Source organism: Lycium barbarum, chromosome 2 (assembly GCF_019175385.1).
Source record: "Lycium barbarum isolate Lr01 chromosome 2, ASM1917538v2, whole genome shotgun sequence".
In the NCBI taxonomy this organism is placed as follows: Eukaryota; Viridiplantae; Streptophyta; class Magnoliopsida; order Solanales; family Solanaceae; genus Lycium; species Lycium barbarum.
In genome coordinates this window covers 127,751,225-127,776,066 of record NC_083338.1, presented here as the reverse complement: position 1 = coordinate 127,776,066, position 24,842 = coordinate 127,751,225, and the positions used below count along the sequence as shown (strand labels likewise).

The 24,842-nt window shown below is 35.8% G+C and overlaps 1 protein-coding gene across 5 annotated transcripts; it reads left to right on the top strand.

Moving 5' to 3' along the window:
- The first annotated feature begins 3,209 nt into the window (after positions 1–3,209).
- LOC132627156 (uncharacterized) lies at positions 3,210–24,591 on the top strand. Of its 5 annotated transcripts, none has more exons than XM_060342318.1 (15): positions 3,210–3,339; positions 5,152–5,596; positions 5,668–5,702; positions 5,796–5,871; positions 5,979–6,057; positions 10,882–10,965; positions 11,068–11,240; positions 11,534–11,587; positions 12,382–12,538; positions 14,550–14,769; positions 17,852–17,965; positions 19,663–19,788; positions 19,920–19,971; positions 23,577–23,766; positions 24,136–24,591. In XM_060342318.1, the coding sequence occupies exons 2-14, from the start codon at positions 5,255–5,257 to the stop codon at positions 23,727–23,729; spliced, it is 1,665 nt and encodes a 554-aa protein (XP_060198301.1). In that variant the 5' UTR covers positions 3,210–3,339; positions 5,152–5,254; the 3' UTR covers positions 23,730–23,766; positions 24,136–24,591. The 5 variants fall into 5 exon arrangements, with proteins under 5 accessions (XP_060198301.1, XP_060198303.1, XP_060198302.1 ...); XM_060342320.1 differs by having other exon boundaries at positions 23,856–24,591; XM_060342319.1 differs by having other exon boundaries at positions 3,210–3,359.
- The last annotated feature ends 251 nt before the right edge of the window (positions 24,592–24,842 follow it).

Sequence of the window (24,842 nt, the reverse complement as noted above, 5' to 3'; positions counted from 1 at the left end):
TGAGGTGTATGATGGCTTAGTTTATTTGCCACACTCAAAATAACTTTTCAAGAATTTCATCACAATAAATATATATTAAAAAATATGCATCTGCATCCGGCTTATATAATTAACACCTCAAATGTAAATATTCACAAATACTCAAACAAGCTGGAAATTATCAAGAGCAATTTAAAATAATATTACAACAACACAAACACATAGTTATATGAAGAAAAATCAGTCATTATTCAGCATTCACCCAAATGACCAAGAGTTATGTAAATATTATTTTTAGATCATAAAGTACTTCCACCCAAATGTAATATACTTTGGTTCTTCAATATATATATTAGTGTCGCCACAAGAACCAAAAATTTCGTAAGGCTCTTCCATATTGACATTAAAAAGGCTATTTTGATAAATTCAGATTTAGAATTACTCATTGATCACTCATGATCTCTAGCAACATAAGTAAACTGTAAAATATAAAATTAAGTTCTTCCACTGTTTAAAAGAAAATAATATATTGCCTCTTTAAAATGTTAAGAAAGAAACCTTAAAACACACAAGATAATGAGAACTAAAAAAAAGCAACTCTTATATAAAACTAAAGAGATAACATGCAGTTTCTTTCACAATACAAAATGCACATATATAATAACACACAACAAATCCACATCAGTAAATTATAACGTACAACCCCAAACAGTAATAAAATGAAAAGGAAATTATATGTATCATCTTAAGGCCAAAGTTTATCTTCCTATTGTATTCTCACGAGAATAAACATGAAATAATAACTATTGAGGAGGCATTAGCTCAATTACGCATACTTGACATTTAGACGTAATATTATGCAAAATCATATCAAGTGGAAGATGTTACTGTCCGCTTTTAAAGTCCATAAGAATTTCATAAGTAGTATTCGATCTCCATAAGAACAAAGTGAAAATATCCTCAAGATTGTTGTCTTAATTGACATGCCTCAAGCTTTGAAGAATTCCGTGCAGTGTTCGTGATCAAGTATTTTCCGACAAGGTTCGTGATCAAGTATTTTCCGTAAGAATTTCCAACAGGGTCTAGGAAGGGTAGAGTGTACGCAAACCTTACCTCTATCTTGGGAGGTAGAGAGGTTGTTTCCGATAGACCCTCGGCTCAAAGAAAGGCAAACAAAAGCAGTCCGGATAAAGAAATAACTAAAAAGTAAAGGAACAATAGACAATAACAAATGCTTGGTAAGAGTAAATTTGTTATATATATACAATCAACTTGCAGACCTTTTTGAATATTTGATATAAATGGTTGGTAAATATATCTACAATTTATGGATCTTTTTATATAAAATATAAACTTATGGGTTAAGTTTTATATTTAAAAAAAATTGAAATCATGATTTGGAATTCCATATCATACCTTTAATTTTTGGAGAATTTAGAATTTGAAACCATGATATGAAGTTGAAGTTGAATTTTTATGCAAATTGCATAAACAAATGCAAATGTGGAATCAAAATATCGCACCACCAAACGCCTACTAAGACACTGAAATTGTTACGATGAGAGTACTACTTTTCTTTTGGTTTGCCTAAGGCTCGACTGAAAATGTTACGTTACCTGTACAAAGTAGCATATAACAATCGAACAATCGAGATGCTAACAAAATAATTCTAATACTAAAATTATAAAAAGAATATATTATCCCTATTATCCTTTAATAATGTTGAAATTCCCCTTTTTTGACAAATGGTTAGCAATCTTATTATTGCGATAAAACATTACTTCCTCTGTCTTAATTTATGTAACACAATTCGAGTTTTGAAAGTCAACTTTTTTAACCTTAACCAACAACAACAACATACTCAGCCCCCGTTTGGCCATAAGAGTTATTCACTTTATTCTGATTTTTTTTTTTCACTTTTTTTCGAAATCAGCGTTTGGCCATGAGAATTCCGAACACAACTTGAAGTTGTATTCCGGAATACCAAAAACTCAAAAAACTTATTTTTTAAATTTTTTCACTTTTTACAACTATATTTCACCAAAAACTACAATTTCAAAAACTATGGCCAAACACAATTCCAACTCCAAAATTCCAAAAAAAAATGATTTTTTTTTTTTTGTATCTATGGACAAACGGGGCCTCAGTATATTCTCATAAAGTGGGTTCTGAGAGGTCTGCCTTGAGAGGTAGAGACTGTTTCTGATAGACCTCGGTTCAAGAAAAGTTCTTTACATATTTAAAAATAAATCTTTATTTTTTTTTAAAAAAAATTTACATATTTAAAAATTGTCTACACTAATATAAATTACAATAATTAATAACTTAAAATATTAAAAAAGCATATGCCAAAATTGGAGAAAAGGACAAAAATGGTCCCTTAACTATGATAGTAGGTTCAAAATAGTCCCTTAACTATGCACTTAACGGTTTTAGTCCTTTAAGTTTGTTACAAGTTAACAAAAACGGTCCCTTAACTATGAGAGTAGGTTCAAAATAGTCCCTTAACTATGCACTTAACGGTTTTGGTCCTTTAAGTTTGCCATAAGTTGACAGTTTTAGTCTCGACAAAATATTCATCGAACTCTGTTTGTTAGATTTGACGAGAACTATGAAAAAAAGGGAAAAATTAGTGAGAACTCTAGATCGGTCAAATAACTCGGGACAAAACCGACGGACGTTAGTCGGTTATAGGATGGACTTCTGCGCATTTTTCCTCAAAAATAACCGATGGACTTCCGTTGGTTTTCGTAAAAAACAATAAAAATTAAAAAAAAAAATAGTGTCCCTCGATTTTATCCATCGGTTTCCGTCCATCATTTTTTTCGCTTATTTTTGGTAGTGACAACTTTTTTAGTTTCTGCTATTTCTAATTTATTTCTAAAGTCTAGTGTATTTTATTTAGTCGATGGATTCCCTCAGTTTTAATCGATAGAGTCCGTCGGTCTTTGTGTTTCGAGACATCATTTTCTGACATTATCAAACCGTTAAGTGCATACTTAAGAGACTATTTTTAACCAACCCTCATAGTTAAGGGACCATTTTGTCAACTTATGGCAAATTTAAAGGACCAAAACCGTTAAGTGCATAGTTAAGGGACTATTTTGAACCTACTCTCATAGTTAAGGGACCATTTTTATTAACTTGTAACAAATTTAAAGGACTAAAACCGTTAAGTGCATAGTTAAGGGACTATTTTAAACCTACTATCATAGTTAAGGGACCATTTTTATCCTTTTCTCGCCAAAATTGGTAAACAGAAAAAAAAAGTTTCCTTTTACAGGGCTGGAGTCCGGGGACTTCTTCAACCAACACATCAAATATAGCACCAAAAAAGCAAAGCTCAAATCAGCAATCAAAGTAAGTTCTAGTCCTTTGAGGTGAGATTTCCACAATATTGTTTTCTATTCATCCAATTATAAGAGTTCAATTTGTTTTTTAAGCTGTAATTTTACACACCTCCTAAAGTTAGAACTAGATTATTTATTAGACTTCATCATAATTTGGCGAACCATAGTGTTTATGTCTCATATTTGAGAAATACGCCAAAAAATTTATCTTTGCACCACGAATTGGCAATTACCATGTGCCTCAAAACACTGCCTAATACATTCATCTATAACGCTACTGTTGTTGCTGTGTTCTATATGCACGATAGGTGTTCGATAAAATTCCTCTGAGACATATTGCCTCTATGAATTGGGCCGCATTGATGGGGTTCATGTAGGTGTTAGATGAGAGCTTGATCACATTGCTTTTCTATGCAAGACTTCCCCTAATGCCCCATGTCTTTACTGGACTGGTGTGCTGTATTAGTGATTTAATCATGTATGAGTTAAGTGAAGGAATCCATTTTCTATGTTGTAAACTAGGATCTGATGAAGTCCATTCCATTTGGTTGTTATTCCCATGTGCCAATTTTAATTGGTTGGAATTCTTACTTGGAGCTTTTGTGCTTGGAGGCCAAGTTTGGTCTCCTATAAATGGAGAATTCCATTTGTAATCACACCAACAAAGAGAGAAAGAAGAGTGAGGCATTCACAGATAGAGAAATAGTCTGTGAGGTAAAAGAAGAGTGTGAGCTATATTGTTGGGAGGTGGGAAAATCTTAAAAGAGGGTTATTTCTTTTGAGTGTGTAGTGGTCTTTTGGAGCATTTTACTCAAACCTACAAAGTGTAAAATCCTTGCTATAGTGATATCAGTTGCTCCTCTCGGCCCGTGGTTTTTTCCCTTTTGGGTTTCCACGTAAAAATCTTGGTGTCATTATCGCTCCTTTTTATTCTTGTTGATTATCCTTATCACGGTGCTACATTATTATTCCGCTGTAAATACCGTGAATATTATTTCCGTAAATACCGTGAATATTACTTCCAAATAACGTAAGTAAGGGTGTTTGGAAGATTTTGAGAAATAGAAAGGAGGAGGGCTTGAGCTTTGAAGAGGTAGGAATTCGAGCAGACGAAAGAGGATGGAAGATCGATTTAATGACATTCTTCTTAGGATTTAGTACCATCTTTTGAATTTATACCGTTTTCAAGATATAGATACTTCCTTAGAATGGCAACCTAGTTTCAAACTGCTAGATTCAGTTAAAGACAATGGAGTATTGGCATGAAAGTTTTTTCAATTAACAGGTAGAAGACAGGCATACTGATATTTGCATTTAGGAAAGGCTCACTATTTGCAGATTTTATCACATTCTTTACACCTTCCCAACTGTTCACTGCTGTTGTAGATCAAATCTTTTCTGCTTGTTGTATGAGTAACAATAATCCATTCTATCTTGGATAAATGACGCGGAGGTGCTTACTTGAGTTCAAATGGTAAATCAATGAGAGAACAGTGATTCCATTTCATTTGCTGTTTTCAGAGTACAGGATGAAAGTCTATACTATGAACAGTTGACACCATGTCTTCTAGTGATTTGTAGAATTGAGAACAGGTTTCTCAAATTTTCCCCACTTGGGTAAAGGAAAGAATATGGGTTGACAGAAAGGCATTCAGTGAGAATATTCTCCATCTTTTGAAAAAATGGAACCCTAAATTGGATTAGTTCAACCATTGCTAAAGACACACCTCAGTTTATCTATTTCTTCCTTTTTCTGTTTATTGAAGACTTTGGTTATGGCCAACTATGGGTCCTTATCTCACCGGTCAGCTTGCACACGCAGGTGGACTGATTCTTGGTCTGCTCTGGTATCGTGTTAATATTTGACCCTTCAAAGTTCTGAAACTTGGGAGTTATTGGATACTTAGGTTTGATATTTGAAGCTTATGGATGACTATACTGAACAGCCACTTCCACCTGGGGTTCTTTCTACGTCAAAATCTTCGCCACTTGTGCCAACTTTGAATCCTGCTGGCCATTTGCCCCAGTCCTTTCAGCAAATTGCTAATTCTTGTTACCATGCTGGCAATGGCGATGGAACTCTTTTCCCTGTTGTCCCTTCTATTCAACCTAGCTCTGAAACTTTTCGTACCTTTGAACACGAGTCTTCTGAGGCTATACTCAATACATTACCGTCCAATTTGGAATCTGTTAATGGATTTAAGCTGCAGCCACAAAGTGCTAATGATCTTGAGAGTGCAACTCAGAATGCTGTTTTGCATGAACAGGTCAGTTGTACCCTTTAGGTGATCTATTCTTTCTTCACTCATTGGTCTAATTTATTTGCTTGCCTGCACAGGAAATTGCTGCACAGAAAGTAATACAAAGTCAAAGGTTTGTTTTATTTGGCTCTTATTGTTAACTTTATTAAACTGAACTATACAAGAGGAATGGATGTTTTACGACAATTTCACTTCTGAAATCCAGAGAAGCAAGGGATGCAAGTGGATCTAAGGATAATTCAGATATTTTCTCTGGTCGTCATGACCCAAATGCTTTAAAGGTGTTTTGAGTCTCTTTGATTCTTTGTTACCTTTCTTGTGATATCTCTTATGGTAGCACATTTTCTAGCTGGCCTTGCTGAATCTATCTGCTAACCGCAATTTATAGGAGCATTTACTCCAAATGACGGCAGATCATCGTGTGGAAATGGCCTTAAAGCGTGGCAAGGCGACACAGCCTGAGCAAGGTTGGTATCTTACCTCAATTTATATGGAACAGTTGATATCCTTGTAATGGTGTCACAAATCAAAACATGCAATAATGTATTCAAAACCTTTTCTTTTCCACTTCTAATATTTTCCAGGACATGAAACAATTGAAATGTGCATGTTACCAATGGCCCTTTGAAACTTTCTAGCAGTGCATTGAGAAAAGCCCTACCTTTTCCCTCACAAACATAGATATATGTTTACTTGCGTTCTAATATGTTAGAAGTATCAAGATTTTGGTTAAAAAATTGTATCACATTGGATGAATATCATGTGTATTGTGTTTGACGCCTATTAATCGGTGTCTCTTGGACTTGATAACATGATGGTATTCATGCACATATTTCTGTTTGATTGGCATATAGTTGAATTAGGAACAAACACATTGTAGATCTTAATGTATGACCTATCACACTGAAAATTGCTTGCAAATTGGTGGGAAAAAAATCTAAATCCTACTAGACTATAGCATTAGGCCCGGTCTTTCAGCTTCTGTATGTATATACGTTCAGCACCCAAGGGTGTGACCTAGCGGTCAACGAAGTGGGTGGAGAACTATGAGTTCATAGATTCAAATCCCACCGGAGGCAAAATAAACTCTAGGTGATCTCTTCCTATCTATTCAAGCCTTTGTAGACGCGATATCTGTGCTGGTGGGAGATAATAGGTATCCAGTGCAATAGTCGATGTACGCGCTATGGCTCGGACACCATCGTCATTAATAAGTTTGATTTGTGTTTTTTCGTAGTAAGTGTGTGGTCACTCTTCCCAAAAAAATTCATTGGGAAGGCATGGATTAGATGATAATGTAGTCACAATTAAATATCATAGGATTAGGATTAAAATTGTAATATCATTAAATTCAAGATGTTACTTTTTTTTAGCACATTACACAACGTTTAAGGTTGCCAATTGTACATTTCTCCCGCGCTCACTTGATGCTGCTAACCGATACACATATCCTTGACCAGTCAAAGAAAAATTAAGGACATTACCTTTTTCTTTTTGGGTGAAAATCATTTTCACCCCTCAACTTTGCTTTAAAAATCAAACTCCCCCCTCAACTTTGAACAATAGACATTCTCCTCCTTTATCCTATGCAATGACTATTTCACCCTTTTTTTTTAATCCTCTATTATGTAATACATTTTTATATTATATATAATCTTTATTTTTTTAATCTTGGTATTTATAGATTCTTATTTAAGTTCATTAATTATAAGTAGAATAATACTTCTATGAATTTGTGACAAAATCTAATGCTATTTTTTATGATTGTTCTTTCAATATTATATGCATTAAGTATGTATATATGTATGTACATGCATGTGTGTCTATTGTAGTTTCACTTCTCTCTTATTCTCTACTGTTTATATAAATACACAAGTTTTAGTTGTCACAAATGGAATATTTCTTAAATATATTAAAATTCATTTACAGTATAAATAGATAAATTTTTAAAACTTGCCCCAATTTTTAATTGTTTTTGCATTACCTGCATAGAAACATATTTATAAAGTTATTATGACATGTTATTTTTCACTTGTATAAATAAATATTAAAGTTTTGATTTTTTTATTAAATTAATTTTTTGTTTATTCTGCTAATTTATTTATTATAGTACATCATTAACTTATATACTCAATTAGTATTTCTCACTTTTTCATTCGCCTACGAGATAATATTTATTTTTATAAGAAATTTGTTACATAAATTAAAAAAGAAGAAGGAAAATATCATGATTTTAAAGAAGTAAAAAAAGAAGACAAAAGTTGATAATGTAAGGGTAAAATAGGCATTTAAAAAGTCTATTAGGATAAAGGGGGCAGAATGTCTGTTATTTAAAGTTGAGGGAGGAGTTTGATTACGAAAGCATAGTTGGGGGGTGTAAATGATTTCACCCTTTTCTTTTTTGTTGATAAAGTAATAAAAATTAAGGACGGTACTAAAAGGTGAAATTGTTGATTGGACTGCTTTACCTCTTCACCTCTTATTTGCAGATCTAGTGATCTGCTAGGGTTATTTTTAATGATAATACATGTCTTATAGAAAAATGTCTATTCAGGTTTACCGTTTATATGATGAACATTGAACATGAAGAAACTTTACATTCTACCTAACATATTGGGACAATGTTTATGACATAGTGAAAGCATTCACAGGATATCAGCTTAGAGTGAGCACGCTAATCTGGACTAAAGTAAAATCTGGTTGTTGTTTAGACAAAAATGTAATTCCACTACTGGTAAATCAGCATGTTAACAGTATCAATTTATAACTTCATTTTATAAGATAAAGTAGAGTATTAATCTATATCCTAAATCCTAAAGAGAACCCTAGCTCTGAGTTGCAAAGAACTCAGATAAACTACTAAAGCAACTCAACTAATCATGACAGCAGACATCATTGACATGCATTAGAGAAAAACGTTGAAACCCCTCGTCCAATGAGTTAAGCTGTAGTCGTATGAAATAGATCTTATTTCTTGTTTGGCAAAATTTGGGAATTGAACAACTCTTTTTTTCTTGATAAGGTAAATAATTTTATTAAGAAATGGGAATCCCGTATACAAGCCGACAAGCTGTATACCGAAAGAAGAGAACCTACCACAAAATACGGTTCTCAACAAAAGAGATCCAATCCTCTATACAAATGGGGACCTCATAAATACACCAAAAAGAAGCTAGGCACAAAACACTATGTTGCAACTTTACAAACTCTTGTTCCACCCTTTCAAAAGCTCTCCTATTTCTGATGAGGAGCTGGAACAAGGATGGCAATGCAGCAAAGAATGAGGAGAGATGGAGGATTGTCCCTGCAAGTAGCTGGTGGACGGTGTGGAAGGAGAGAAATCAGAGATGTTTTGAAGACAAGCAGAGCAGCATTCAGAACCTTAAGATGAATTGTATAGCTCTTTATTACTTTTGGTGCAAACAGGAGGTGTTAGGTCAAACAGAAGATAGTTTTACAGCTTTAGATTGGTTGTAATCTAGTGGAATATAGGAGGACAATATGTAAGATGTAACACTTTTGAAGGGGGACTACATGTTTTGATGTAGTATACCTGTGGATATATAGAGTAACTGTTACCTTTTTCAGAAAAAAAAAAAAAAAAGAAGCTCTCCTATTTCTCTCTTTCCATATGACCCACATAATTGCTAAGGGGGCAGCACTCCATGCCCTTGGGCTTCTCTTCCCCCTCCTATGCTTCCAACTTCGCAAAGCCTCCTTCATTGTGCCCGGCATCACCCATTGCATTCGAAACAAATTTAGGGCCACTCTCCATAACCGATTAGCCACCTTACAATGCAATAAAAGATGGTCAGCATTCTCTCCTCCACTCTTACACATAAAACACCAACTAACATAAGTGATCCTCCTCTTTCTCAAATTTTCCGCTGTTGATATTGCACCCCTTGCCGCCAACCATACAAAGAAACACACCTTCCTCGGAGCTCTAGGGATCCAAATAGAGTGGTGGGGGAAAGTACATTCATCTCTCACTACTAGCTTCTTATGATAAGAGCTAACAGTGAATAAACCATCACCACTCTCCCTCCACCACCATACATGCGATAAGTTAGGAGTTTCTAGCCCATACAAAAGCTCAACCAAATTGTGAAATTCTCCCATCTCCCAATCCTGAAGGTTCCTTCTGAATCTTAAGTCCCAGTGGATAACCCCCTCGTGAGATCTGCAGATATGTTGCACTGTCTTCTCTCTCTGGCAGGAGACACGGTAAATATTTGGGAAGGCTTCCCTTCAACTCGTACACCCCACACCACTTATGAGCCCAAAAACTAATCCTACTCCCATCTTCAACCTTAAAGGAAATATGTCCACAAAAGTCGTCCCACCCCTTCATAATACTTCTCCACAACCCACACCCGAACAGAGTTATAATGTTTCTAGTCCTCCACTCCTCCTCCATTTGCCCATATTTTTCCGCTACGACCCCCCTCCAAAAAGCACTTTCCTCCACCAAAATCTCCATACCCACTTCCCCAACAACGCTCTATTGAACACCTTGAGATCCTTAACTCCGAGACCACCCCATTCCTTTGGAGATGTGACAACCCTCCAATTCACAAGATGATGTTTCCTAACATCTTCTGCTGTGTCCCATAAATAATTGCGCTGAAGTCTTTCCAACCTATATAGTTGACCCTACTATGTTGTATATGGTGAAATTATATTGTTGTGGAATTGACTCTGAAAAGACGGTAGGATCAAAGGTAGACATAGATTTTGCTCACTCCATCTCTTCCCTAAATTGAACAAATGTAGAGCAGGACTAAAATCTATACAAAGTGGAGTCCAGATCTAAGTAAATAAAGACTAGAGTATTGTCATATTATGCCACCAAAATAGACAGGGCTTTCAATTTGGCATGGCTCTGTAAAACAGTTTTCTTTCGTGGGAGCTGCTCCTACATGAGTAATAGCACGGAATTTAAACCACCATACAGTTCTTAGTATAGACATTACTTTTATCAAAAAAGAGTTCTTATTATAGACATAAAAAGACATCAAATGACCGATTAATTTTGGAAATTATGCTCAAATATCACCAATTTTGAGGCAGAATTTCACGTACAGGAGAGAGAGGTTGCTTCTTTTCATCTTCACAAAATATTATGTTATAGAATCATATAATGAAATTTGGAAGTGTAACTAGAGGTGTTAAACAGTTAAAGATGGACAATCCTCTTCAGTTATCCTCTCTTGAGTTAGTTCGATCTTGCTTCAAATTTTCGTGTTATTACAACAGGATGAGAAATGGTTAAGTTTTTCCTTTGCCAGGTAATGTGGAAATTGGAAATGGGTATGGTGTGCCAGGTGGAGGTGCTTATTACAGTGCTTCAAATCCCGATGCCCCGATCTCCAGTAAGAATGGCTTCCTGTTCTGTGGGCAATGCATTTTATCTTCTTGTTTGAAGTTTTATATTAGATTCTTTGAGTTATTTGTTTTTGCTTTTTCATGTTCAGAGACAAGTACAATCACTGGTCACAGAACAAATCAACATGGTACAGACCATAATGGGGGTTCCGAACATAATTCTGTTGGTAAAGAGTTGCCTGAGTACCTCAAGCAGAAGTTGAAGGCTCGAGGTATTCTGAAAGATGATTCAAAAGTAGAGAACCATGCCATATCAAGCAATGTAAGCCGGTTATCTTCTCCGATTATCTTCCTAGTCCCTGTTTAAATTTTGACATACTTCAGATGGTCCTGGCTTACTAGAATCTTGAATTAGGCTTCCTTTGTCTTCTGATCTTTGTGATAAATGGATTTTTTTTTTCTTTTGGTTCTTATGGGATTCTTGTTGTCAATGCTAAGTAACCTCTGTCTTCAAAATCTCATTTCTCATTATCCAATTATCCTCCTCATACTTTTAGTCTCTTGAAACTGAAATGTTTCTAACAACTCTTTCTGAACTAAATCTGCACATTTCAGAGCTCAAAGGCACAGTTATCAAAGACACCAGATGCCAATTTGCCTGTGGGATGGGTGAGTTATGGCTTAATATACTTGTTTAAGCATTCCTTTTGAAGTTCTTGATTTATTGTTTTTTTTGTCAGACAGCTATACCTGAATATAATTATGGAATATTAGTTTATGATTCTGTTAGGAGCTTCAGTCTAATTTCTCTTTTTATTTCTTTACTTATTTATTTACTTTTTAGTTATTGGTATTTTGGCAATTAGAGCATTTGTACTCTCTAGTTCTTTCCTCTTTCTTGTTTGGTCCTTGAAAGACTTAGACAACTGAAGGTGTTTATATGCTGCCTTTGCCCTTGAAAGCAGACCTCATTCCTTTCCAGCCAAATTTTCCATGAAATGCAAAGAGGAATTGTTCTCCACATTGCCAGTTTACTTTTTGCCATTTTTGATAATGCCATGTCTCCAATAAGCTCATAATATCGGGAGTCATTACCCATTTGATACCATACATATTTAAAAAGAGCTCCCAGCATTGTCTTGCCCCACCTTGCAGTGAATGAGTTTATGCTGACTGTTTCTAGTTCTTCTTCACACATATAGCACCTATTACTTAAAGCAATTCCTCTTTTCCGCAGATGCTGAAATAAGTTACAAAATCAATTTGATTATTGTAGTACTCAACTCATGTGTTTTGTATGTTTTAATTTTCCATAAATTGTGCACTTCACTTCAAAGAAGCACGAACTTTACTTCTTGCTTTTCGCTTCAATTACCATAGATGTTGTAGCTTTTTTGCGGTTTTCACTTTTAGAAACACTGATGTTTTGAGTATTGATACTTTTCTGTAATTTGAGAATGTAGATTGAAGCCAGGGACCCTACAAGTGGTGCTTTATATTATTATAATGAAGGTTCTGGGAAAAGTCAATGGGAAAGACCTATTGAGGCTCCTGCATTAGTTGCCAGGGTGTGCTCGGGACTTCCTGAATATTGGCGGGAAGTTCTTGATGAATCAACCGGTATGCTATTTGTCATAACTTTGTTAGTTGTTGAGTTGCTACATGTAACTATGGATAGAGAAAGATACGATTAGAACACTCAGAATTTATCTCATAGTAAAAATTGAGTTAAAATAGTTTTTTTTCTTACATTCAATTTAGTTTCTTCATTGTAGGATGATTCTTTTCTAATGAATCTTGGATGTTGCTATTTCTTAAAAGATTTTTGCTTCCCCCTTTTCTGGATAATTGCTTTGTGAGGCTCGTTTCATTCTTTATTACTTATTGTAATGGAAATAGCCTTTTCAAGAAGTTAAAAAGTAAAAAGAGGAGACGACGTTATCATTGCCAAAGAAAGTAAAGAGGGGAGACTGCAGTTATATTTCTTCATTGATAAGTGTTGGACCTTTCAAATGTAAGAAGAAAAAGAAAATAATAAAGAAAGAAAAAAGGTGATTCAGGTTTACAAATACATGCTAGGGTCATGTTCCTGATCTACCTTTATTTTTTACATTTGGAAAGACCGTAAGTGCACAATGGATGTGAAAAAGTTGACAATATCGAAGGATCTGAAGAAAGAGAGATGATTGTCATTTATTGCTACTAAGAAATGAGGCACTGATTGCTGGCCAGTCTGCAACTCAAGTGAAGAACTATACAAGAATGGGCCCAAGCCAGGAGCAACAATCCTTAACTTCTCCCGACTGACCATACCCAAGCCAAGATCCAAGTGGTCATTTGTTTGTAGGTTACGGCAAATGAAACTATTAGTTACTCAACATAAGTGTCATATTGGTACAGAGAATGATATTTGTAAGTCCAAAGATCGTTGACGTAAATGGAAGGACTTGGAGATATAGCTGGGTGATTTTTGACCAATCACAACCTTTTTATACATGTACATATAAGCTATGTTGCTCGCACCTTCCAAAAATGTTGCCGTACCTGTGTCTGATCCTCCAAATGGAACGTTGAATGCTTTTGGAGGATGCTACACACAACCGGTGGTATTTTTAAGAGTCCGAGCAACACAACATATAAGCCTTTATTTTCTGTAGATGCTCCACAACTTCAGCTTAAATGATCCTTCTTTGTCTACACTCTACTTGTGCTACACGAGGTCGTTAAGAGTAAAATGATTACATTCCATATGGACTGCTTGTTAAGTAAACTATTTTAGTACTTGTATCTTCTATAAGTGCAAAATAGATCTCTTTGGGAGCAATCTGTTCTCCGTGCTAGAAACAGAAATTCCTCTTTTAAATTTTACCTCATCAAAAAAAAAATTCCTCTTCAGTTGGAGAATATACAACCTTTCACATTTGTATATGTCTCATAAAACCAAAAGGTCCTGAAGTGCTTCAACTTCTAAATCTAGGGACTAAAGTTGTGATAAACCTTATGCACTTGGATGTGAAGTACAATGTTGCTCAGAGCACGAAACACAAATGAAAACTGCAATTTGATAAGTTGGTCTCTCAACCTTTCATGATCTACTGTCCATTATGTTGATATTCTTCTTCTTCTTTCTTTCATTTTTTTTTTCCTTAAAAAGTATTTTTCTCATCGCTGTGATTATATCCTGATACATCAAGATAAAAGCTTTGTTTTAGAATACAAAATAAAGGAAGGTGCAGTAACACTTGGAATAAATGTGCTGATTTTCCGACTACTAAATCCAGAGGTCCTGTTACATTTCTCCTTTATCGTAATGGGGCATCTCCATTGTGTCATCTCCCAACTAGGCACGAATTTACGACTATGGGGATCCCTGTGCATCATATGTTTGACATGCCTCTTTTTCATTCTCCTATTTAATTGGTGAGGGTGTAACTAGTAGTACATTTTGTGTTCCTTTACTGCTAGACAAATGAACAAACAGAACCCTATACCTAGCTAGTCACAATTTTTGATTGTTATTGGTACCTAACCATCAAAGCAATCCCCAAGTGCAAATTCTGTTGTATGAGTTCCTCACATTTTCATATCATATTGAACCTATGTTTTTCTATTTTACAAACTGTGTTTGCAGGTCAAAAGTATTACTATAACTCACAGACGAATGTATCACAATGGGAACATCCTTCTAAACCACAGCAGGTTGCCATTCATCACCATGATAGAGCAGTTGCCAGCAATGCAACTAATGTAACTTGGGTTGACCAAGCTTCCACAATCCAGAGATGCATTGAATGTGGTGGGTGGGGTGTGGGCCTTGTACAGTCATGGGGTTATTGCAAACATTGCACTCGGTATGTTGTCATTGCATACATTTCTCTTTTTGATATTTTTGTGTTTATTTGTCTTGTCTTAGTTTTCGTAAAATGCTTGCACATGAGTACCTTTGCTAGAGTAAGATTCCAACGGAACTTAAACTTGTGCTGCAACTTTTAGGGCTTTCATTTTTTTCCTACTTTATTGTTAATTAAATGCACTGTCTATATGTGCAGTCCAACATCTACCACACATGCAATTGACTTAGAAGGGTTGTTTGAATTTAGTCGTGTACAAGGGGTATACCATCTACAAAATATGATTCTCTAGAAACGCCACCCAATCATCTATACAACAGGGAACTTTCTGTTAACACCAAAAGAAAATAAGGGATTGGAGACTACTCCTCAACTGAGAGAATCTCGACTCTACTCCTTCAAAAGCTCTCCTATTTCTCTCTCTCCAAACTACCCACATTAACGCAAGCGAAACCACGTTCCAAGCCCTTTGTCTTTTCGTCCTCCCATTCTTCCAACTGAACATCAAATCTCACAGTTTTTGGCATTGCCCAAGGACTGTCATACCACCTAAACATATCCCACCATAATCTCATGGTTAGCCCGCAATGTATAAAAAGATGATCCACGTCCTCGCTCGCCTCCTTACACATGTAACACCAACTGATGCAGATGAAATAATTTGAGTATCCAATTAAAACCTTATGGAATGGTGGGGTGGAACAAGACATTACTCAATCAATGACAGACAAGTGTGTTTTCTAGCACCCTTCTATACGTGTAACTCAGTTATTGAGTTTACACATGGATTGCAGACTTCTATGTTCGTCATTTTTAATTACTAAAGAGTGGACCTGATGTAAAGAGAGATCAAACTCATCAGGATAAATAGTGGGCCTCGAGCTGAGAGAGAAGAGAGAATCGGCTTAATATGCTAAGGACATCAATAAAGTTCATGGCTCGGTGGGCTGAGTTGTGATAAAGCATAGAACAACAAAGTAGGTAGAGAGAAGACGGTTGTGCACATGGGCTTACCAAAGTTTGGCTCTGATACCATGTGAAATAGTCTGAGCAATTTTTTCAGGCATTAAATCAATGGGTGGAGTGGCCCCAGACGTTGTAAATCCCTTTGAAAACCCTTGCAGAATAAACGAGGAATAAGTGTATTTTCAAATACGTTCTTTTCAGCTTTGGCGAAAAAGGTATTCAGCTCGTCAGGCTTATACGTGTCGGAAAATCTCAAAAATATTAATCGTTTATTCCTTCACAATAGAAAAAATTATTCCTTCACAATTCAATAGCAACAGATCTTTGAAACATATTTTTCTCGATTTTGACTAAGTTGAGTCATGCCATTCAGCATAAAAGATGCATATGAAAGCTGGGGTTCATGAAAAGTTGGTAAAGCCATCAAGAAAATGCGGATTATGGTTCATGCAAGTATATTTTGGTGCATATGGTCATAAAAATTGCAGATGTTTTTGATGGAATCTCAACTCCAAACCACTCCTTAAAGGCTAGATGTTTACTTAATCTGCTAGCTTGTCCAATCTACCCTTCTAAAGAATTCTTGTCATATTTTGGATTTTGTCAGCTCCCTTGTTATAGCTTAATCTCTTTGTATTTAGTATTGAATTAACCTTTCCTTGTAATCTTTTCTAATTTCCACATTTGTTTGATGCCATTTTTGAAACCTACTCAATTCATAAAAAATGCTTCTTTTCAGCTTTTCCTTCGAAAGTCCTTCCCTTGTTTAGTTTGACCCTTTGAGAAGAAAATGAGTAAGTTTGAGAAACTAGTTTATAAAGTTTAAAGGAATTCCAGAGCCTCTGCTTGTTTAAATTTCAAGTTTCTCTTTTGTTTTGTTTAAGATATACAGCGAACTCCGAATCAAAAAGCTGATTCATATCAAATAACTATGTTCTGATATTACTCCTTTGTTAGTAGTGGTACTATAGATTTTAAAATAGCATGTAAAACCCTCGGATCATAGTGTCCGTGAAATGATGTTGCTCAGACGCGGGTGTTGGTACCCGACACGGGTGCGGGTCTAGAGGTCGAATTCTTCATCACGTAAAATTTAGGATTCAGTATGGATCTGAGTGCGGATATGGGTGTTGCGATACAAGCAATAGATGTATATTACAACATCTATAAGTATATATTTCGATTAATCAAAGTATTGAACTAAAACTTTATAAACACCTAATACCTAATATTTTATTAATAAGATATCTCGTGTAATAGTAAAGTGTTATATATATATATACACATACACACACATATATAGTAAAGCGTTTTTTTCCTAAAGAAGGGACATGGCCCCGGTAAGGTGGCATATCTCAAAATCCTGCATTTGCATTCTTCTTTTTTGTAAAATTTTAGCCTTTCTCAAATTTAATAAGGAGTCGCAAATAATTCAACCATCACTTTAAATTTTACCAAAGCGTCACCTTCAGAAGTACGCTAATATACACCTCCTCCTCTTTTTTGTGCCAGGTTAAATTCCTCTTTGTAGTTTAACCCGCTTTCATCTACTCCGCTTCCTCCCTCGCCACCTAAAACCAAAAAATAAGCCAAATACCCAACCAATCTATACTTCTTGGTTATAGATGTAGTCAAAGCACCCAATATAAGTTGACCAAATTCGGTGTGGATCACATACCAACACCCAAATTGTGTCGGATCGACGCAGATGCGGCAGGGCTTTAGAAGGGTCCAAGTAACTCAATGTAAACCATTAAGTTTGCATCATTTGAATCTTCAAATTTGTCATATACCTTAAACAAATGAATAGAAGTATTGTCTCTCAAACCACTTAAGCTTATAGAGGAGGTTGTTCAATCAAATTTAACATGATATTAGAGCAGGCAAAGATCTTTAGTTTCACTGTCATCCAGAAACAAAAATATCTACACAATCTTGGCTCAAGAAACAGAATTAGGCCACATTTCAGGGGGCCTTTGGTAGACCTTAAATAAATAAATACAAGTATTCTCTGGTTAATAGCTAAGCATTTGAAGTAGTGGTTTGCTCAAATTCAAGGATCGTAATTATCTAGGATGCATCATTTGACTGAGTCTTGATATTGTTCTGGATGCAGAGTTCTCAAGCTTCCTCAAAGCCAGTATCTGTCAGCATATGTGGAGAGACAACAGCCAACTTCTGGCGATGCAGGTGCCACAGAAGACCCTGAGAAAAAGTTTCAGACTCAGAGGTATGCTGCCTGTTCACAGTTCAAGTCTATAATTCTAAACAGCTGTGCTGCTAAACTTTAGTTCTGGTTAAAGAAAACCCATGGGCTTCTTGGTGCTGTTTACAGTTATTAAGCCTCTCCTTTATCCCTTTTTCTTTCCCAACATCCCCTGGGAAGGGGCTGGTTGGTGGTGTTGAGGGAGGTATGTTCCTGAAGATAATTAAAGGGGAAAGAAAAGAGCCAGCTAATTTTTCTGGGAATTGAACTGGAAGAATATTATGTCTGATATGGATTCAGAAAGTATAGTCTCTTGTCCTTAATTGAGGTCACATAATTCAAATTTCTCTCTCTTTTCTTTTTTTTTTTTTTTTTTTTTTTTGAGAAGGTAACATATTTGTATATTTATATATATAGAGACTACACAAAACTGTGTGGTCCCCCTAATTACAGATTACAAAAGGGTAAGCATCTGATCCTGTGTCATCTCACAAGGATTCTAATACATCAGAGATTGATTCATTATCTTCTAAACCTATTCCTTTACACCAAAAGTAGAACAGCCCTAAACACTTCATTTTAATCTTCTGGAAATGGTTGGCTTTGTCTTCAAAACATCTTTGGTTTCTCTCTTCCCAAATTGTCCACCAAATGCAAGCTGGAATAATCTTCCATCTCATTTCCTGAATTGCATTACTGCCTTCTCTGTTCCAGCATGCTAGCACATCAACTATCTTACTTGGCATGGCCCAGAGAATCCCCCTATAATTGAGGAACATCCTCCATAGTTGTTCAGTCAGTTTACAGTGCAAGAACAGATGATTAATTGTCTCAGGTTCCTCACCGCATAGAAAACAACTGGAACAACTGGAACATAGATTATGACCTCTCTTACACAGATTGTCCAGTGTGAGTGCTTTTCCTCTAGCTAGTAGCCATGTAAAACAAGATACTTTATAGGGAACTTTGACTTTCTTACAAGATCTTATTTTCTTCTTTTTATATACTTATCTTTTTCCAACTTGGATGTTTGAGAGAAACTGATAGGAACTAAGCCAGAGGATAAAAGTTAAGCATCATTTCCTGATTCTGCACAGTTGGTGTTTCACTAGTTTCTGACGTAGTCCTCCTGATATGTGTGCATCCCACTAGCAATTCAGGTCTTTGATGTTTCATTAGTCCTTTTTGTCTATGATAATGATCCTTTATTTTTGTCGCATGGAATCTTTGTATGTTAGTTTTGCACTTAGTAGTGGTGCATCATCATGCCAGTTAGTGAACGAACCAAAAGCTTTATCCTTCTAAACATTAAATTAATAAATGTTTTTATCTCATTTTTCCTTGTTACTATTTTGGAACTTATATTGGCGTACAGTAGATATAGATGACAGCGGAGGTAATGTTTCTTGAAAAAGCTAACTAGCTGTGTTGCTTGTTTATCATGATGAATTCTCATACTTGTTTTATTAGCACTTGAGGTAAGCAGTTTGTCAGGTCAATGATGATGATATTATAGATGATGACAGAAGTAGATGTCAGAACAATTACGTCATGTTAGGTGTAGTAATAATTAACTACCATTAGGACTAGCTTAAGGGGAAACTGTTAACTGCATTACCTGAAACTAATTGAGAATTCTGTTCATGCATATAGATCAAGGCAAAAGGAAAGGAGAATCTATTTAATTTTCTAAGTCGATTATCTGATCATTCGGGCTGCAGGTCCAGTTTCAAACCACCAATGAGTAAAAGTAACAAAAAAGACAAACGGAAACGCACATATGATGAAGATGATGAATTGGATCCCATGGATCCAAGCTCTTATTCAGATGCTCCTAGGGGTGGTTGGTACGTATTCCAAGGCAGTAGTGCTTCGTGCACTCTGCTGCTTGTGTTCCCCTTACATGGTTGCACATTTTGGAGATTTTAGAAATTCTGAAGTTATTAACTGATCAGATCTTTTATTGCTGACTCTGTAGGGTTGTAGGTCTCAAAGGAGTGCAACCACGGGCAGCAGATACCACCGCAACGGTATGTTGAGTGCTGCATGTCAAGTTAATTAATAAGGCTTAACTCTACTCCCTCCGTCCCATATTACTTGTCCACTTTTCCCCTTTGCACGCCTCTTAAGAAATCATAAATAGAAGTGTATTTTAACTACATTACCCTTATCTCTCTCCAATAAATTGCACTCTAATCAATTATGTTAAAAATCAATTAATGTTAAGGACAAAATAGGAAAAATTTAATTAATTCTATCTTGGTTTTGTAAATTGACAAGTACTTTGGGACGGATACTTTTAGTAATGTGGACAACTAATATGGGACGGAGGAGTATATATTATGTCCATTTTTAAGACAAACATTTTTATTTCATCACAAGAAATGGTAGCCTGCAAAACAGAGAAAGTTAAAAAGGGAAAAAGAAGAACCTGCAAGATTGTAGCCTGCAAACAGAAGAATATCATTACAATACCATATGTACTGGGATTCTTTAATCACAACTAATTCTACCATAATTGATTCATGAGTCATGTGCCCATGTGTCTGTTCACTATGGTAAGGGATATGTCTTGCCACATTGTAAGGACAAAAGCATAAAGAACGCCAAATTCTGCTAGTGCTTTAAGCCCAACTCCCAATTAAAGCGCAGATCGTAGTAAAGAAAGGAGAAACGAAGAACAATTTAAGATATATATGTTTTGGAAGGAAAATAATTTACGGTAAAAGAATTCAAAAACTACAGTAAAATGAAATATATAAATTATTAAAATCATATCAATTGAGTTAAAAAATCATTGTTTTGGATTTTAAACATGCATTTTAAGCTCCCCATTCATATTTAGTGACTAATTCTCTTATGGTGAATTTTAATTTTCTATTTCTACTCATTAATCTATTCAATTATAACGTATTTTTCCATATGTTATTACTTGGCCAACAATGGCTATTGTTTAGTTTTGCTTTCTTCAGTAGAGATAGCTGTTGAGACACATGCCACAATGGTTTGGTCACATTACAGCGCCGCCTAAACGGTGCGAAGTGCCTAAACTGTGCGAAGTGCCTAAACTGCTGCTCTTAGCTTCATGGCTTAAGTATGCCTCAAGCAAACCTATAATTTGGAATCTTGAATTTTGAAATAAATTTGGAATCTTCTGTTAAGGTCAAAATTTTCCACTCAAACTAACTCTTAATATTTCATATCATGTGTGATATTATCAATAATGTGATGGTTAAGGGATTGAGCCATACGAATAACAACCTTGAGATCCCAGGCTCGACAGCTAAGTTGCTTGGACTTGGGTGCGGCTGTCCGATAGGGGTGCGGATCTAGAGGTCGGATCCTTCATGATCTGAATTCTAAGATTCCAGGGGTATGGATCCAGGCATGGGTGCAGGGATTCGACTAAAAATAATTCAATATTGAAAAATAGAGTTATATGTCTAAATTATGAGACATTATGTGGAAAACTTACAAGGTATTATGAGGAGAAAATTTTGATTAAGAGAAGAATTTCAGGAGATACAATGAGGACTGAGGACTGACATAGAAATTTCTATATACAAGGAAAACTTAGCTTTTGTTTTGATTACAGAAATCATTGTATCTGTCCTGAATTTCTCCGTCGATTTTGGTCAAAGTACCCAAAATCAGTTGACCATATCCGGTACGGATCCGACACCCACGTCGTGTCGACACGGGTGCGGCACCGAAAGTGAAGAGTCCGAGCAACTTAGCTCGACAGTGACACCACTAAGCCCATTTGCTCCAACCTTAGTAGGCGTGTCTACCCTGCACCTTTTCTTGTTTATATCAGGTAGTCCGACTCATTAGTCGATGTATGCACAAGTTTCCTCGGACACTAACGTCATTGGAAAACCTTCTTCAAATTCAATGTGACGTTTCCTTGAGTAACTTCTCTACTTATTCATATCTTAACACCTCTCTAATAGACGTCATACAACAATCTGTTCAAGCATTCCACTCTTAAACTCCCTACTGGTTAAAATGGTCAAGTATTTTGGTGATGGGAGTAGATGCTTTACTGAACTCATTCTACTGCTTTCTTGCTCTTTAAATAATAGGTAGGTTCTGTTCATTCCAAGTTGATTTTGGTTTGCCGTATTTCTTGTTACATTAGCTGGGAAGAAAATAATAAATAGAACCACTCTGACAAAATAATTTAATAGAAACACTCCTAAATCTGAAATAACGAACCTGCTTAAGCTTCTTTTCCATTTCACCGAATACTGAAATATTGCCGACATAAGAACTCCTAAAAACTCAAAACTACAAGAGGTTAGAGTCAGAAGTAAATCATGAGATCTGCAGGGCACAAGGTTCTTTACTTCAATGCAAAAGAGCCAAAGAAAGATCAATTTCTAAAAACCACACTTGATATGCACTCTTTAAAGCTGATTCAAAAAAATTCAATAGCAGAGCGATGCTTGTCCATAATAGAGATATTGTTCGCCAGCTCCCCTGGTAGGGGTAAAGCGGGGAGTTCCTTGAACAACACAACCAGGGTCGGAGCTAAAATACGGGTACCGGTTCGGCCGAACCCAATAGCTTTAGTCCAAACCCTGTATTTGTCTTAAGAAATCCATTGAATATGTGCAAATTATTAATTTAGAACCCAATAACTTAAAAGGATTAGAATCTCGAACCCAAAAACTTCAAATCATGCACAACCATCTAACATGGAACTTCTCTGAAGCACTCATGTGCTAGCTGTATGCCTATTATGGGCTCACAGTTGACATATCTTTGCTTTTTTTCTTTAAGCATTTGGACTGCTTGACATGCACTAGCACGTCTGTCTAATTTTGTGCCCATATTGGGCCAGACAGGTGTTAAAAAGACTCCAAAACTTCTGATGAGGGATGATATTTTGCTTTGTAAATTCATCTCGGTGTTTTGCAGCATATAATCCAACAAAGAAAAAGGATTGCAGAAAAAAGATACTCCCTTTATCCCAATTTATGCGACACTCTTTCCTTTTAGTCAGTCTAAAAAAGAATGACATCTTTTTATGTTTAGTATAAATTTAATTTTAATTTTACCCTTAATTAAATGATTTATAGCCACATAAATTTCTTAGGCTTGTTTTAGACCACAAGTTTCAAATGTCTTTCTTTTTCTCTTAAATTCCATGCCCAATCAAACACCTTCACATAAATTGGGACGGATGGAGTTAATAGAATTTCTCGCTGTTTTATCTGTCCTATTTTGCAATTTCTTGAGAACTTCCTTCATCTGTGTTCATAAGAAGTAGTGGATAAGGTCACATAGTTGATGTGTGGGGAAGCATGCTATCAGTTGTCAATTAATAACATTTTATTGGTATCTTTGAGTGCCATTGGCTAAAATCAAAATCATGTGGAAAATTCTGTTTGAAAGTAAAGTCGACCCATGACATTGCAATTTGCAGTAACCTTGATTCGGTTTTATCTTATTACCATTGTATGTGGTGCGACCAATAGTCTTGGCTGTGGTTATAAGGTTCCATCCTTCTGTTGCAGACATTAGTGGCTAACTCATATCCAATTTCCTGCTTTATATATATATATATATGCTTTTATTCCTTGTATATCTTTAACATAAAATGATATCTTACCAATTCTTCAAATTTCAGGGTCCTCTCTTTCAGCAGCGCCCTTACCCATCTCCTGGAGCAGTCTTGCGTAAAAATGCTGAAATTGCTTCTCAAAGGAAAAATCCTAAATCGAATTTTACCCCTATATCCAAGAGAGGTGATGGTAGTGATGGACTGGGTGACGCTGATTGAAGAATTTAAGCTACTGTGTTATATTTATTTGCTTAAAGTAAGTAGTCCCTCAGTGAAATTCTTGACATTGTCATTTGGCTACACATGAAAGAATAAAGCGCATTATCTTCATTCCACTTCAATTAGATGTGTTAGGCACAGTGACATTTGCCAATCCTCTTAAAGATCAATTGAACAAGAAAATCAAGAGTGCTTAGTGCTTGGTCCCAGAAGCTCATCGCGGATGATAGGACAGACGATAGTGGTTCCGTTCTTGCTCTTCCTATTCCATACCATAAACAGACACCTTTGGTTCATCAACATTGGCACTAGCAGCTCTACCCCCACCCACCAGCCCTTTATGGAGTTAGTGGACCAGAACTCAGTTGCTGCACATTTTAACTGTCAAATCAATTTTCTGTTTCAGGGAGGATTCACAGAAAGGGAAGTTTTCCAGTTGAAGTTGCTAAATGACCAGGCGCTAAACATCACATTCTAATCGTAGAGGCTGTAAGTTCAGGCATGGATGGATATTCTTCTTGATGTTCCTGACATAAGCTGAAAAAGTCATCCAAAAATGCTATAGTGCCTAAATTATTCTTTCTTTCTTCTTTTGTGTGTGTGTGAGAGAGAGAGAGAGAGAGATAGAGAGAGGAGAGACTTCCAAACTTAAGAAACAGGGACTATTTTAGGAGCATAGGTCAGCCGCTGTATAGAAAGCTATTAGTTGTAATCCTATGTATGTTTGACATACGGTTTTTGTAACAAAGAGTATGAGTAGTCGAGAAAGAGATGTCATGAAAAGTACATGTTAATTAATCATGATTAAGTAAAAGAACTCTATATCCAAACAAATGGCATGCATATATTGGTTTGATGTAAACACTCGATGTGGGTAAGTTTTTACCTTAGGAAGTTAACCACTGTGATCCTACTGAGTGTTAGCGGCTCGTATCTAATTCGTTTCACTACATTATTCTAAAAGGGAAGCATTCATTTAATATTTAGTTTATACTTCTTGTTAAACCATTATCTTTAAACGTTTTTGGACAACCACGGAGTTTGCAAGCGTCTCATATTCCTATATTTGAAGTTCTGTATGTTAAAACTAGAATTAATATTACGGTAAGAGTA